We start from the raw sequence: 14,793 nt of genomic DNA, 5'->3' as shown, positions 1-14,793 counted from the left end.
CTTGCTCTGTGCAGGGACTGTGCCAGATGTCCTGAGGGTGTCCTGCCCTCCAGGAGCTCACAGACATAGAGCGTGGGGAGGGAAAAGGGTGTCAGAGAGCCATCCTGAGGGGACATGAGGCTGGCAGAAGGAAAACTATGAGCCCTGCACATGAACAACACAGGCACTAAGATGTGGAGCAGCGTGACAGGGGAGGGAACTGGAGAACTTCAAGAAGTGTAAAGTATGTGGCAAGAGGGGGAGACCGGAAGCTGGAGAGGTAGAAGGAAGCCAAGTCACAGAGGAACCTCAGTGTGGCCATCTACTGGCTGCTCAAGATATTGCAGGCACAACAGAAAGGAAAATTATAATGGCTGTTGCTTTGAGTATTTACTATATGCTTTCTGTACATATATTAACTCATTTACTTTTCACCACAACCCTATATGATGGGCATTGTTGTACCCTAGATTTTCAGCTTCAGACACTGAGGTGCCTTTGTTATGAACTTGCCCAATATCACACTAATATAGAGTTGACAGGGAGGGATTTGCTCAGGGAAGTCTGGCTTCAAGCTCATGCCCATAACCATTAAGTGGCACCTGCCTGGAGCTGTGGAGTTCGTCTCACAGGTGTAAAGGGCTGGGTCCCAGTTGGCTCTGTGTTTGGGACAAGTCTCTAGTGGTAGCATGGAGGCTGGTTTGAGCATGCAGCAAGATTGAAAACAGGAACATAGGAAAAGTGGCTGCAAACATCCAGGTGAGCTGGAGACCTGAAACAGGGGAGCTGGAGTGAGGCTGAAAGAGGGAAATCCGGTGTGAATCCTGTCGCTGTCTTGGGTGGATGAGTGGTGGTGCCACTAACAAGAACAGGGGACTCAGGTTGGTGAAAGATCAGGATTCCACTTGGACCTGAGGCACCTAAGGAGTGGTGCAGGAGGCAAGTGGGTACCAGATGGAAGGGTTGATCTGGAAGTTGATACTTCATGGGCAGTAATGGGAATGAACTGAATGCATGAGATCCCCATGTCATTCTTTCAACAAACATGTACTGGAGACCCCCAGTTTTCTGGGCCTGTGCTGGACACTCAGACACTACAATAAACAAGACAGATGTGGTCTCTGCCTCACAGTTCCACGTTCACAGAGAGCAACGCCAATGACCCAACATGAACCAACAGGCCTGTGGGAACCTGGTGAACTGAGGACATGTGATCAGGAGCCAGGAGGCTGCAGAGAAAATGGCCATGATCCCATTATGTTGTGAGCAGAAGGATCACCTTGCAACAAGAAAATGGGACTCTGATGCACTTGGTGAGGGCAGTTCAGCAGTGCTGCGGCTGAAATTGAGGCTACAAAGTTGAGGAGCAGGTAGGAAGGATGGAGACAGAACCGGCAAATGTGGACCACTCTTCTTAGACACTTGAAGGGATCCCTTTCCACCTGCCCAGATGCATCTTTCCAAACACAGTTAGCTCTGCAATGGTAAACACTGTTTTCTTCAGCTTCCAATGTCACACACACACATACACACACACACACACACACACACACACACTACAGAGAACTCTATGATAGGGGACAATTAGCAATGGACTTAAAGTCAAAAGACTAGGGGCACCTAGGCGGCTCAGTCAGTTAAGCATCCAACTCTTGATTTCAGGTCAGGTCATGATCTCACAGTTGGTTCGTGGGTTCGAGCCCCACATTGAGCTCTGCACTGACAGCACGGAGCCTGCTTGGGATTCTCTCTCTCCCTCTCTTTGCCCCTCCCCAGCATCGCTTCCCCTCTCACTCTCTCTCAAAATAAATAAGTAAACTTCAAAAAGAATTTAAAAATAAAGTCAAAAGACCAGAGCCCAATACCAATAACTAGGCCAATGTCGCTAAAGCCACCTCCCTTTCTGAGTCTGCATTTTCTCCTCGAGAAAATGGGCCCAGTTATATCCACCTGGTAGGTGATAAGAATGAGGCTCCAATCAGAAAGTGTCCTCTCTGCTATATAGTAACCCTCAGTTTCCATGTAAAAACCAGCAGTGCCACCACCATCCCTGTGTTTGGATTTGAGGGAAGGCTCTTCCCGGTCTCTTGCTCCAGCTTGTTAGCTTTTGGGGTCTGGAAGATGCTTCCATCAGCTTCTCCCCATCTCTCCCTCTCCTGCTCCCCCCTGACCCTTTCCCCACTTTGTCAGTACCTGTCCTCACCACCCCCATCCCACATGCCCAAGCTCATGGCCAGAACCGGTCAAGAGTCTGGTTATTCATTTGCAAAGTCCATGTGCAGAACTGTACCGGCCTCAGCGATGCAGAACAAAGCCACATAACCAGCTCCATTATGCCGGTGCCTCCAGAAGTCCAGAAGGGCAGCTGGGTCCAGCATGTTCTGTACTCACTAGCCAGGCATGTACTCATTAGCTACCTCTCACCCCAATTCGGTACATGATCTCAGGCTTCAGATTCCACAGTACAATATTAGCAAACTGGGCTAAATCATTCTAAATATTTTGCTAGCTCTGACACACTGTGGTCTTGCATGCAATTCCTCATCCTGTAATGATAGTAGAAATAAAACAACAGCTAACATTTATTGCACACTAAATGTGGGCTAGGCGCTACTCTATGTGTCTTATGTGCACCGTTTCTGTTAATCTTTACATCTGTTATTAGATAGATACCATTTACTGCCTCCAATTTTACAGATGAGTAAACTGAGCTTAGTGAGTTGAGTTCACTCATCCAAGGTCTCTTGGTATTAAGTGTCCAAGCAGTGCCGTATCTAGGCTGCCTGATCCAGACCTGGGGTCTTAACCTCCCAGTGGGCATCCAACTGGAAAAGGCAAAATCTCTGGCTCAACTACTAACTGCTCACCTGAGCTTCAGACCTGAACTGTGTACCCACCTTGCCCTCTAGTCCATCCCCAGATTCCACTGCCAATAAATGCAACCTTACCCTCACATGCACTCCTGCCTGTCTCCTCCTTGGCACCTGCCATTCCCAGCGCCATTCACTAGCCTGTATGGTGCCTTTGTGAGAACTGGAAAAAAGCACCCTTCCCTGCAGGCAGACACAGGCCCAAACCAGCTTGCAGGGCCGGATTAGTGGAGATACAGCCTGTATAACCCAGCGCAATGTCCCAGCCTTCCCCACTTTGCACCTTGCTCAGGACAATACTGGAACTTGTCCTTGACTTCTGTCTCTCACACTTTCTCCTCTCTCTGTCTCTCTCTCACACACATCAAGCTTCCTCTTTTCTGCTTTTCCAGGGGGTCTCCCAGGAACATATCTGAGAACCTTTGTCATCCTTTGTCCTCTGGAGTAGCACCCCAGGGCAGAAGCCACTGGGCTCCTATACCATTTCTGAGAGAAAAGGATGTGTGTCATCAGGACGAAACCCCCAAGAGCCTGGCCCCCACCAGTAGTGCTTACAACCTAAGGGACTCACAGTCTTGGCCTTTGGGACCACAAGGAGGGGAGCACTGGAGGCCGGTGCCCTTGAAGCCTACAGGAAGTTGAGGATGTTGCTGGCACAACCTGTGGGGGTGTGGGGTCCCTGAAGCCATGCCCTGGGAAAGCCTCCAGTACAGCAGTAAGGAGGAAGAGCCCTGCCTGACGCTCAAGTTCAAAAGCTCTGCTGAATCTCCCTTCCTGTTGAATGTGCAGCCACCAGATGGCAGCCGAAGCTACAGGCAGACAGACTTGGCTGGGTGGAGCATGGATGTTCAGGGGGGCTGGCTCATCACTGACCCCACAACCTCCAATCAGAAACCGTGAAAGAGTGAGTGCGTGTGTGTGCAGTGTGTCTGCACCTATACGGGCTGAAGGGTATGGACAGACATACACCTGGATGAAAAACTAGGCTTAGCCCCTTCCTTTGGGTTTCCTCACCACACCTAGGGGTTCCCTTCCCCTGAGTCCAGCCCTGTCCAAGGTGCCGGTGATGCAGAGGGAAGTGACCCTGTTCCTGCGCTCGAGGAGCAACCAGGCCTCACAATTAAACAGGTCACAGGGTGGTGTGTGCAGAAATGGCTGGAAAGGCCCAGGGGAATGCCCAGCCCCGGGGTGGGGAAGGACTTTCTGCTGCACCTACGGGGCTTTCTGGCAAATGACAGCTGCAATAATAGCATATATTATCTCTGTTTCCTCCCAGCAGCCCTGCAGGGAAGACACAACAGAACCAATCCTACTGGCAAGCCAGTGGGCACTAAAGGTGCTAGGTGTTCCACAAGCAGTGAGGAACAGAGATGGAATTTGAACCAGAGTCTGCATGATTCTCAAGCTCAAGCTCTTGGCCGCTGTGTGTACTTCTGGGGACCGGAAATGGGGAGGACACCCAGCTGGGGGCTCCAGGCCCTAGGACAGACTTGGAGGGGGATAGATGCCTCCCACATTGGTCCCAGAGCAGGTTCTGACAGCTTCAACTGTGTGGTTCACCTGTGAACTTGGTTCAAGGGGACAAGACAGTGTGTGTGTGTGTGTGTGTGTGTGTGTGTGTGTGTGTGACTAGGGTCACTCCTGGAGTGCCACTCTGCATCCCCAACCCCACTGGTACCCTAAGCTGGGGGAGGAATCCCTGGTGAGCAGTAGTCTTGATCTGATGGCTCCTGTATTTCTACTCATGTTACACTGAGCGTAAGGGAAGCAATCTTGAAAATCATTCCAACCACCTGGCACTCTGTCCCATAACAGGTGACACTCGAGATAGATTTCCACAGCCTTTTTTTTTTTGACACCAACTCCAGACTGGAAGTTCCTCTTCCAGTCTGATTGAAGTAAGCAGTGCTGCCATCTACCTTCAACTCTGCAGTCCCTGGGCGGAGCCTTAAGTGGCTGAGCTTCATGTAACCTATAATGTAACCCTGTGAAATTCACACGTTTTAGGTAGAGAAAGAAAAAGACAGGTGCAAGCCCTGTTCCAGGAAGCAGGAGGAGCAAGAAGGCCCTATAGCAGTAGGAGAATCTCCTGGTCTCCCTGCCAGGGCCTGGGCAACCTGGGCTTTCGGCCCAGAGAGCAGGTGGACAGATCAGCGGTAGATGGCGCCACACTGAGAGGTGAAACTCCAGTGAGGGAGGGCAAGGGACTTGCCCCAGCCAAGGGATAGGCACCAGGGAAGCCTGGCAGGTGGGGCCGCGGGGGAAGAGGCAACACAGGGAACCTCCTGGAAACAGAGAAAGGATGCAAGGGGAGAGAGGAGCCGGTGAGCACTAGCTCAGGTGGAAGAAGGAGACGGAAGAGACAGGAAGATGGAGATAAAAGCAGAGGCCAAGAGGTGCACTCATAAAGAGAAACAGACAGAGATGGATAAAGGCGGGGGGGGGGGGGGGGCAAAAAAGGAGACCAGGACTGGGTGGGAGAAAAGGGTGGGGAAGGAGCAGGAAGTCGTGAAGACATAAGGGCCTCGGCGCGGGGGCGGGGGGGGGGGGGGGGGCGTCCTGCCGGGCCAGCCCACCTCTCCAGTCCCTCCCCTTATCTGTCACTCAAGGCGATCAGAATCCCCTCCCCCCGGGGCTGGCCAGGGGAGCTCGCCTCCCAACCTGCCCCAGCCCAGAGGCTCCCTTCCCCAGGCCCCCTGATCGCCGCCCCCTGGGACTGGCTGTGCAGCCCCGATAGATGGTGGGGGGCCCAGCTGGTGTGTTATCAGCCTCCTCCAGGAGCAAGCCTGAGCCACTCAGCGGCTGCCAGCCTGAGATTAGGCCCCGGAGGGTCATTAAGCACCGCCCTGGCCCGGGCCCAGCCTCCTTTCCCTCCCTCATCTGGCCAGGCTGGCAGGTGGGAACCGGCGATAAGGACTGGGGGCTCTGGGGCCGGCAGCCCCATGCCCCCTGCCCTCTGCCAGGGCAAGAACATGGGGTGGGGGAAGGTCAGTGCCAGCGCGACACCTGCAAGGATCCCAGGGTTCCCACCATCCTGGTCCTTCCACCATGGAGAGGGTGCTAGGGAGCCTCCCAAAGAGGCCAAGGCAGGGAGAGGGTGGCCTGCCCCAGGAACCTGGCAGGACAGCGACGGCCCAACTGCCACGGGCTCCTGCTGGGAAGCCTCACAGGTGAGAGGGGCGGGGCTTCACTTGCTGAGCATTGGCCGGGCGCTTGTGGGGCCAGTTCTGAACCCACCTCCACCCCTCAGGGACAAGGGGCGGGGGCGGGGAAGGAACGGAGCTTCCTGCCAGAAGAATGCAGGCAGCCAAAAGGTTCAGACCAAGGAGGCTAGAAAGGAAGAAGGGGGTGTTTGTGCCTTAGCAGAGGCCCTCAAGTAACCTCCATCTCTCCTTCAGGAATAGGCTGGTCTGGCTGCCCCCCCCCCCCCGGTTCTGCCCTCTGATCTAGTCAGGGAGGACTTCCTAGACAAAAAAGAACCTTGGCAGGGCCAAGAAAAAGGAATATGCAGAGTTTAAACTGACAGAGGTGGGTAAGAAGGCATCTGTCTACATGAGCACAGCCACAATTCTCTGAGCTTCAGCTCAGAGAAGGAAGGCAACTTGTCCTGAGTCACACAGCAGGCAAGGGTAGGCCTGCCGTCCCTCTGCTCAGGGCTCTTCCCACTGCTGCAGGCTGCAAACTAGACCTCCGTGTGGTGAGAAAGGCTAATTCAGATTTCAGATGGATCTCTCCCTGAGTATCTGGCTGAAGCCTTTGAACAGCAAGGCAATGGCTGAAATGGTGAAGCTAGGGGGCTCTGATGGGTTGAGACAGCTGGCAGAGGGAGATCTTTGGGACAAGGTGGACTGCCTCCTACCATCTAGCCCCACTCCTCTAGATCTGGGAGTGCTCCTGGATGGGTCTCAGGTTGTCACCCACCTGCCCCCAACTCTGCCTGTTCCCATAAGAATGACAGTCACAGGGATGAGGGGCCTCCAGGGTCAGCCAGCCTGCTAAGTACGCCTCCTCCCTTGCCTCCCTCCTGCTTCATTCTCCTGGGGACCCAGTTCCCTGACTCCACCCCCACCCAGAACTAGGAGTCAGTGGCACTTGTGAGGATGATTCTACTCCAGCTCTGTGGCAAGACTGGCCAAACCGTCCCCAGAGGGGAAGCTGAGCTCAGAGAGGACTATAGCTCTCCCAAAGTCACATAGTAAGCCGGCAGGGGACAGGCACTCAAAGCTGGGCTTCCTGAGTCCTAGCCCAAGACTCTTGGAGCTTGCTAGAGCTGGCTGGATGAGGGATGAGTGAACCGCCAGCAATCAGGCCACATGGAGGATAGGATAGGGAAGGGGAATGCTGCTGCACCAAGAAGGGCCCAGAATCACAGTTGTTAAGAGCAGGTCAGGGGAGGGGTGCTGGCAGGAGGGTCTCTACAAGGGGTAGAGTGGCTGAGCTTCCTAGCTCCATGGGCCTCTCAGAGAGGGCTTCCTGGATAATCCTCCAAAGTCACCATGACAGTGGCTTTGGAAGGTGATTGTCATGATTCAGAAAGCAAGACTGGGCCTGGCTGTAAACCTGAGGGGCTCTTTCTGAGCCCTGGGAGCATCAGGCCTGGAAATACGAAACATCTTTATTTCACAGAAATAAGAGGCATTTCCAAGGTTAGAGGAAGACAGTATGAGGCAAGGCAGTAGGTGATGAGTTGACTGTTCTCTTCAGAAGGGTCTTCTGAATTGAATTGGGTGGGAGACCTCCTAGGAAACCCCCCAGAGCCATAGCTGAGCCCCAACCTGGATACAGCCTGAGCTTCGACTTTGGCTGGTGACCACTCCAGAGAAGGTGGGCAATGCGGGGTTGGAAGAATCGGCCCCTTACTGTAGATTCCTACACAGAGAAGGAGCGGCTTGAGTGGTGATCTGGGCATCCATCACAGGCACCTGGGCTCACGGCTGGGGCCCACAGGCAAGCAGGGGTCACATGGGGGTGCTTCGGACCCTGCCCTCCTCCTCAGGGATATTCTCATAGGCATTCTCGTGCTCGTTGGACCTGAAAGAGGATGACAGGGGTCACCACCCATTCCATCCCATCCCCTCTACCTGCCTTATCCTGCACTGGTGACAGCAGTATCTTCCAGAATAAATAATCCTTGAGTGCCAGAAAGGGTTCCCCTGCCCACATCTGGTCCCAGGTGCACCTGAGACTGGAGGCCTCTCAGCACCCCTCCCTGAGCCCCATCTCTCTCCTACACTGAGCCCCTCCCCCACTGGGCCCCCACTGAGCAACCCCCTCATGGAGTCCACCTCCATACTGAGCTGCCTCCCCTACTCACCCCTCTCTCCACATTGAGTGCCCCCGACTCATCCCTTCAGAGTCAACTTCCCCCACTGCACTCCTCCCTATGAATCCCAGTCCGCCTGTGAGCTGCTCCCCCTACCCGTCCCTACCCCTTTACTGGGCCTTCTCCCCAGCTGAGCCTCAGGTCCCCAAGGAGCCCTGCACCCTCACAAAGCCCCCATTGTCACCTCCCTGAGCTCCTCTCTTCACTGAGCCCTTCCCCACATGTGTCCTCCTCCTTCCCTGCCCTCCCACCTTCTAGCCCCCTCCCACCCCTCAGAAGCATCTGGTCCTTCTGGAGCGCAGGGTGGTTACCCTGTACCATCATCTCACCTGAAGCTGGCCGCCATCGAGGAGTACCTTCCGTCTGTTCCTACCAGGATTCCATCTGCCTTGTTTCCAACGGTCATGATTGTGTTCATGGGCTCCCTATGGATGGGGCTCATCAGTAGGGCTCCCTAGGTCCCTACCCTCTTTGTTCTCCCTCCTCCCCCTTGCCTAATCAGGCCTTTCTAGGCTCTGGTTCTCACGAGTCCAAGAGCAGTGGCTGGCCCTGGGCAGAAGCCCTTCTCTCCAGTAAGGGCCCTGCCAGTGGCCTGATTCTGGCCCCACTCCATGGGCCTTCCCACCCTTCTCCCTGCTCCAAGGTGGGGGCCTCAGGTCCCAGTCCAAGATTTGCAAAAGATGTATCTAAGGCCTCACACTTTGTGCAATTTTCCTTCTGGCCTCAGCTCAAGACCCAACAGGATTTAGTGTCTGCCCAGATTTCCACAGGGCTTTCCCCAGGGAATTAGGTACAGACATGGTCAACTTCCACTGAAGGCAGAGCTTGGATCATTTGAAAAAAAATAACATTGCTGACAAAAAGTTCCTGGCCTCTTATTCCAGTTTAAACCCAGTGACTGTGGCCTCTGCTCCTGCCTACCTGAAACTATTCTTACATGGGTCACGGGGACTCTTACTGCTGCTTGTCCTTCCTTGGACACCCCACAGGCACCTCAAACTTAGTATGTCTCAAATTAAACTCAGCAGCTGCCCCCAGATCTGCCTCTTATGCTCCGTCTCCATAAGTGGTACTATCTGAAGCCTGGACGCATCCTTGTCCTTCCTTCCTCCTGCCCCCTGCCGTCCCCATCCACCAACTTCTGGGGACCAGACCCCTAGACAACCGTCAGACATGGCGCCTCTCTATCCCCTCTGCTCCCTCCAGAGTCCAGACTCTCTCCTGACCTCATGCTCAGCCCCCCGCCCTGCCCTTCTCACCTGCAGACTGGCCCCTACCCCACGCATGCACCACAGGGCAGCCAGAGTGGCTGTGCTCAGGCCAACTCTCATCCCAGGACCAGCGTGCAAGCTCTCACCGGATTCCTACTGCACGAAAGATAAAGCCCACAGTCTGGGGTATAGGTGTACGAGGGTCTGCCAGGCCCGGGCCCTGCCTACCTTGCCAGTCTATCTCAGGCCTCCCATCCTTCTCTCTACGCATGACTGATTGTGTTCCTGCAGTGGGCTGCACAGGGCCTTCCTTGGCTAGCACCCTGGCACCAGGCCCCTCCGTGGGAGCTACTGGCAGGTGCAGCCTTATTCCAGGATCGGCCAGCACAGAGTGGACTGGATTTCAGCCCACCCACCTCGACCTCAGTGTCCTGCACTTTGGACCCCTGGTGGCCTCGATGCCCTCTTCCATCAGCTGCAATGCTCTTCCCGTGCTACTCTATCCTGAGAGGCGCTCCTCTGCATTCTTTAGGCTTCAGAATAAACATGCAATTGGAAGCCTTCTTGGACTACCATCCCCGGCCCCCCAGACCAGGGCAGGCCCAGCACTGCAGTCTGCTCTCCCTTTTACCATTGGTACTTGCACTGGGATCACTCCTTGTCTTCCGGTCTGGGAGCCTGAGAGTTCAGGGGTTGTGTCTGTCTGTCCCACTGCCCCCCTGTACCCCTGCACGTGGCACAGCACCTGACCCTGAAGAAAGATGGAGCCTTTCTTCCCAGAGATTTTCACAACCCCCATCACAGACTAAGCCAGTGTCCTGACTCTACAGATAGAAACACTGAGACCTTGAGAAGAGAAAACATTGTCCCCAAAGCTCGCAGAACCGTGGAGGCCAACAGAGCTGTGTCTGGGGGCCGGCGAGCCTGAGCGCCAGTCCTAGAGAACTTGGGCCTCAGTGTCACTTCCGCACAGTGACAGGACTGGACTCCGGGTCTCCGAGGCCCTCCTCACCACTACTAGAGCAGTAGCGGTGGTCCTGGGGCCTGCCCTGCCTGCCCAGCCCAGACCCCAGCACCCCCGCAGCACTCACGGCTCTTCCTGGCACCAGAAGTGGTTGACAGCAAAGGCAATTGCGACCAGGACCAGGAACACAGCCACAGCGATTAAGCCCTGCATCCAGGGCTGCAGGTTCCCCAGGCCTGGAAAGAGGGGAGCAGGGATGCTGCAGCAGGCTCGGCAGCAGTGGGGGCTGCAAGTGCAGAATGGAGGGGGGGCAGAGGGAGGGGAGCAAGGGCTAGAGCCTGTGTCACAGGCCATCAGCCTGCTGCCAGGACCAGAAGAGACATTCTGAGGCAGCAGGGCTGGCAAGGAGGACCGACCTGACCCCACTGAGCTAAAGTAAGGGATGATGGGGGGGGGGGGGGGGGGGCAGTGGTGGCGGGGCACCTGAATGGCTATCAGTTAAGCTTCCCACTTCAGCTCAGGTAATTAGCTCTGCGTGGACATCAGGCTCTGCGCTGACAGTGCAGAGCCTGCTTGGGACTCTCTTTCTCTCTCTCTGTCTCTGTCTCAAAATAAATAAATAAACTTTAAAACAAAAAAAAAGGGACGATAGTTGGAAAACAGGAATTCAAAGAAGAAATGAGGAGCCAAGGAGGGACAGCCCGGAGCCTCCACCTATCCCTCCATGTGAGTCACATGCAGGACGCCCTACAAGTGTCTGGGCCCCAAGGACCAAAGAGCAGCCCTCTGGATGGCTGGCCTGGGCCTTTCCAGCTAAGGGTATCTCCCCATCTCCCTGTGAGAGGGCGGGGCTGGCATCTGGAAGATCCTGTTCTGTTATAACTTTGCTCTGATACTAGGTAGGGGGTGGGAGTGTGGGACAGGCAAGACTGCTCAGCCAGGGGTGCCAGGGGTGCCTGAGAGATGGCGGGGACAGAACACCTTTGGAAAGGCAAGGCAGAAGGGCAACTTCTCCTCCAGGTCGTGGGGCCCAGGTAGAAAGCTTCAAAAGCTGCTCCCCTTCTGTCTTCTCCAGCTGGATGCCTCTGGGACTAGGCCAGAGACCAGGTTGAGGCCCCATCCATCTACCTTTTTTTCTTCTTTTTAATTTTTTTTATATTTATTTTTGAGAGAGAAAGAGAATGAACATGAGCAGGGAGGGGAAGAGAGAGAAGGATATAGAGGATCTGAAGCAGGCTCTGTGTTGGCAGCAGAGAGCCTGATGTGGGACTCGAAGTCTTGAACCGTGAGATCATGACCTGAACCGAAGTCGGATGCTTAACCGACTGAGTCACCCAGGTGCCCCCCACCTTCTCTATCTTTTGACCCTTGACCTTCGACACCACCTTTAACCCTCATGGTTTCCCAGAATCTCTGCCCTCAGTCACTGGCTGCCCCAAAGGGCTCTCCCTTCCCCCAGGCATGACTGTGTTCCATGAGCCTGAGGGAGCTTGACCCTGCAGAGGACAGACACGCAGTCGCAGGCAGGTCTCAGGAGGGGACAGAGGCCAGCAGGAGGCTCCTGAAGGGTCTTGCCTCCAGGCTAAAACACATGCATCCCCAGTGTCATCCTGTACTTTGAGGGGCCCAGGCTGGGCATCAAAAACCTCACTCTGCCTCACTCTCACTCAAAAGTCCTTCCTTGAGTCTACCTTAAAGCTCTCCTGCTGCAGCGAAGGCCCTGCCTCCTCTCTGAGCCTAGTAGGTACTGGGGAGAAGGGAGGGATCTGGGAACTCTCTGGCCTGTCGCCAGGTCAGTGTGGTTATCTTGACTTCCATACTTGCCAAAAAGCAGTGCTTTGGCTTCATTGTTTGCCCCAGAAACAATGGTTCCTCAGGTCAGTGACTAGGCCTCAAGCCCTGGGAGGCCCCACCGTGCCTCCTCCAGACCCTTCGGCCAACTCCCTCCAGACACACAGGGAACTCTGGTCCCTGCTTCTCCTTCCAAGTGGCTCTGAAGTGAACATATAGCACAAGGGTCAGAACCTGGAGACAGAGGTGATCTGAGTTCTGTCCCCGCAGGAGGACTCAACCATCCTCCCTTTCGACCTCAAACTTTCACTTTGATCAAGTTCTTCTTTCCAGCTTATCTCTCAAGTCAGGCAAAATACCCTGAGGGCAAAGCGTCTCCAAAGGAAACCAAAATTACCCTCTTAAGCAATCAGGACTGCCCTGAGCCAGCAAGACCTCTGTGATTGACCCCAAGACAAAGACATGACCTTCACTGCCCACCTGCAGGTACCCACATTTTCCTTACATAAACCTGGAAGTCTTCTCCACTTTAGGGATAGTCTTTGAGACTCTGGTCCACCGTCTTCCTGGTGTCGGCCTCACTGAAATAAATCCCTTTCCTGTTTCCCCACCACTCGTCTCTCCGCCTTTGGATTTTGTCAGCGGTGAGTGGCAAACCTGGTCTGGGCCCCTGGAGCCAGGAGCTCCTGCACCCTGGCTACATCCCTTCTTGCTCTGCTGTGTGATTCACACAAGTTACTCGACCCCTCTGATCTTGTTTCTTAGAGGGCTGCCAAGACTGCAAGGCAGAAGGGAAGTAGACGTGCATGCGAGCTCAGGGCTCCTGCAAGGGAGGGGTACTCTGGAAACATCTTTGCCGGTCCACTATGGACCCAAATCCCACCTGCTGAGTCCCCCACACTTCCAGATCTCAGGGTGTGGCTCCTCACAGGTGTGAAACTTTCCTGCACCCCAGCCCTGGCAGCAGCCCTGGGAAGTAGGCAGGGCAAGTTTACAGTCCTCGTTTTATGGATGAGAAAACTGAGTCTCAAAGAGGGCCAGTGATTTTCTCCAGGCTACAAGACATAGGCAGAGCTGGACAAATCTCAGGTACGCGGTGGGGGCCACACTGGGGCACTGTCCTCTTCCCAAGCCCAGGAAGCAGGCCCCAGACAACACTGCCCCTCCCCTGGAACAAGCCTGCCGTTTGGGGGGTTGCTTGGGCCCCTCCCTCCTTCCTTGTAGCCCCTGACCCCCTGTCCTCAGGACCCTGCCATCTCTAAGGCAATTCCTGCTTCTAGATCTTGGGTCTCAACTCCTCTAGGTCTCTAGTCCCCTCCACCCCCTCCCCGCCCTGCATTCCTCACTCGTGGAAAACAAGTCCCAGACAGCCTTGCTCAGAGATCTCTGCCTTTGGAGGTTCCTCCAGTGAGCCCAATCCCTGCTTCTCCTTCCCAACTGTATGTGTCCAGGGTGGTGAGGGAGGCCAGAGGACCACCCCATCCTCCCCTGGGTTTCCACCACCCAGCCCAGCCCTCCTCGCCACAGCCACCACGGCAGGCCCAGTCCCGCGCTACCTTGCTGACAGCTGGCGGGTGGCACTGCCGTGAACAGGCCCAGAATGAGCAGGATGAGGGCCGACATGGCTGCAGGAAGCTTCTGGGCCTTCTCTCTGGCTGCTGGTATCTGGGCTCCTGGAGCTGCCGTGGAGTCTGTCCGTGTCTGCCTGAGATCAGCCCAGGCTTAGTCTGGCCCTGGAGAAGAGGCGCAAGTAAGGAAGGCAGCGAGGGAGGAAGGAGCGGAGGTGGAGAGAAACCGCCCTCCCTCCCATGGTAATGAGCTTCCAGGCCTGGCCTCCCCTGGCCGGTGCCCTGCCCACTCAAGCTGGCATTCGAGGTCATCTTTCAGAGGCTGGGTAAGAAAGCAGGTCTGAGGACCAGGGAGACAGGAAGAGAGTTGGTGCCTCACCTCCAAGCCCCTGGCCTCCCCAGTTTTTGTGTCTGCTTTCCCCCTGCCTGGCAGCAGGGCTGGGCTCTGGGGAAAGGAGTGACACATTACTGCTCCTGTGGGTGGGGCATCTTGGAAGGCTGACAGTGGGATTAAGAAATCTGTTGTCTGGCTGCTCAGCAGGAGCTTGGGGAAAACCCCAGTGGCTAGGGAAAGGTCAAAGCTGACCCTCCCCCTCAGCCTGGTCTATTTCCTGTTCTCCCTCTCACCTGTCTCTACTCAACCCAACCAGACCAAGGGGCTCCAGTCTTGGGACTCAGCCTTGGCTTCTGTCCCTCCATCCCTGGCCTAGCTCAGTAGCTCTATAATCCACCCTCCCCCATGGGGACCATGACAGTGGGCCTGAAGGTCCCAGTCCCCAGCCTTCCCTACCCAACCCAGCTGCCCTGGCCCAGTTCAGCTTTCCTCTTGGCCCCACATGTGGTACCTGGAAGCTGGGTGGAACCTCCCTGTGACAAGGTCAAGGCTCGGTCAGAGGCCTCTATACACACCTTCTGACCCACCCCCCACCCAACACAGGGAGACTAGCGGGTGAACACAGCCCTGCCATGGAAGCAAAGAAAGGACACCCCCAAGTGGAAAGATCCAATAGAAGGCCCGGAAGCCCTGGGCACTCAAACCGCAGGGTCACATGGAGTCCGTCTGACCCTCCAGCTAAGGAACTAAGAA

The 14,793-nt window shown here is 55.3% G+C and overlaps 1 protein-coding gene and 1 long non-coding RNA gene across 5 annotated transcripts; one reads left to right on the top strand and one right to left on the bottom strand.

Annotated features, from left to right (window-relative positions):
- The first annotated feature begins 5,728 nt into the window (after positions 1 to 5,728).
- On the top strand, positions 5,729 to 9,206 carry LOC131504773 (uncharacterized). The gene is made up of 2 exons (XR_009258149.1): positions 5,729 to 6,019; positions 8,431 to 9,206. It is a non-coding gene; the product is annotated as an uncharacterized LOC131504773 (long non-coding RNA).
- On the bottom strand, positions 7,451 to 14,214 carry PDZK1IP1 (PDZK1 interacting protein 1). Of its 4 annotated transcripts, none has more exons than XM_058717495.1 (4): positions 14,086 to 14,214; positions 13,695 to 13,871; positions 10,475 to 10,633; positions 7,451 to 7,880 (listed from the first exon to the last, which is right to left on the bottom strand). In XM_058717495.1, exons 1-4 carry the CDS (start codon positions 14,170 to 14,172, stop codon positions 7,854 to 7,856), a joined length of 450 nt encoding a protein of 149 aa, XP_058573478.1. In that variant the 5' UTR covers positions 14,173 to 14,214; the 3' UTR covers positions 7,451 to 7,853. The 4 variants fall into 4 exon arrangements, with proteins under 4 accessions (XP_058573478.1, XP_058573480.1, XP_058573477.1 ...); XM_058717497.1 differs by lacking the exon at positions 14,086 to 14,214 and adding an exon at positions 8,502 to 8,597 and having other exon boundaries at positions 10,475 to 10,583; positions 13,695 to 13,916; XM_058717494.1 differs by lacking the exon at positions 14,086 to 14,214 and having other exon boundaries at positions 13,695 to 14,033.
- Positions 14,215 to 14,793: the final 579 nt, after the last annotated feature.

This window comes from Neofelis nebulosa, chromosome 2 (assembly GCF_028018385.1).
Source record: "Neofelis nebulosa isolate mNeoNeb1 chromosome 2, mNeoNeb1.pri, whole genome shotgun sequence".
Taxonomy (NCBI): domain Eukaryota; kingdom Metazoa; phylum Chordata; class Mammalia; order Carnivora; family Felidae; genus Neofelis; species Neofelis nebulosa.
The sequence above is the reverse complement of the archived record's forward strand: the minus strand, read 5'-3'. Positions and strand labels throughout refer to the sequence as shown.

Bases quoted from the DNA above. Each gene is read 5' to 3' on its own strand.
- PDZK1IP1 (XM_058717494.1), bottom strand. From the start codon at position 14,018: ATGACCTCGAATGCCAGCTTGAGTGGGCAGGGCACCGGCCAGGGGAGG. The intron at 10,634-13,694 runs GTAGCGCGGGAC...CTGCACTTGCAG, and splicing joins ACCCGCCAGCTGTCAGCAAG to CCCCCACTGCTGCCGAGCCT. The intron at 7,881-10,474 runs GTGAGTGCTGCG...ATCCTCTTTCAG, and splicing joins TTCTGGTGCCAGGAAGAGCC to GTCCAACGAGCACGAGAATG.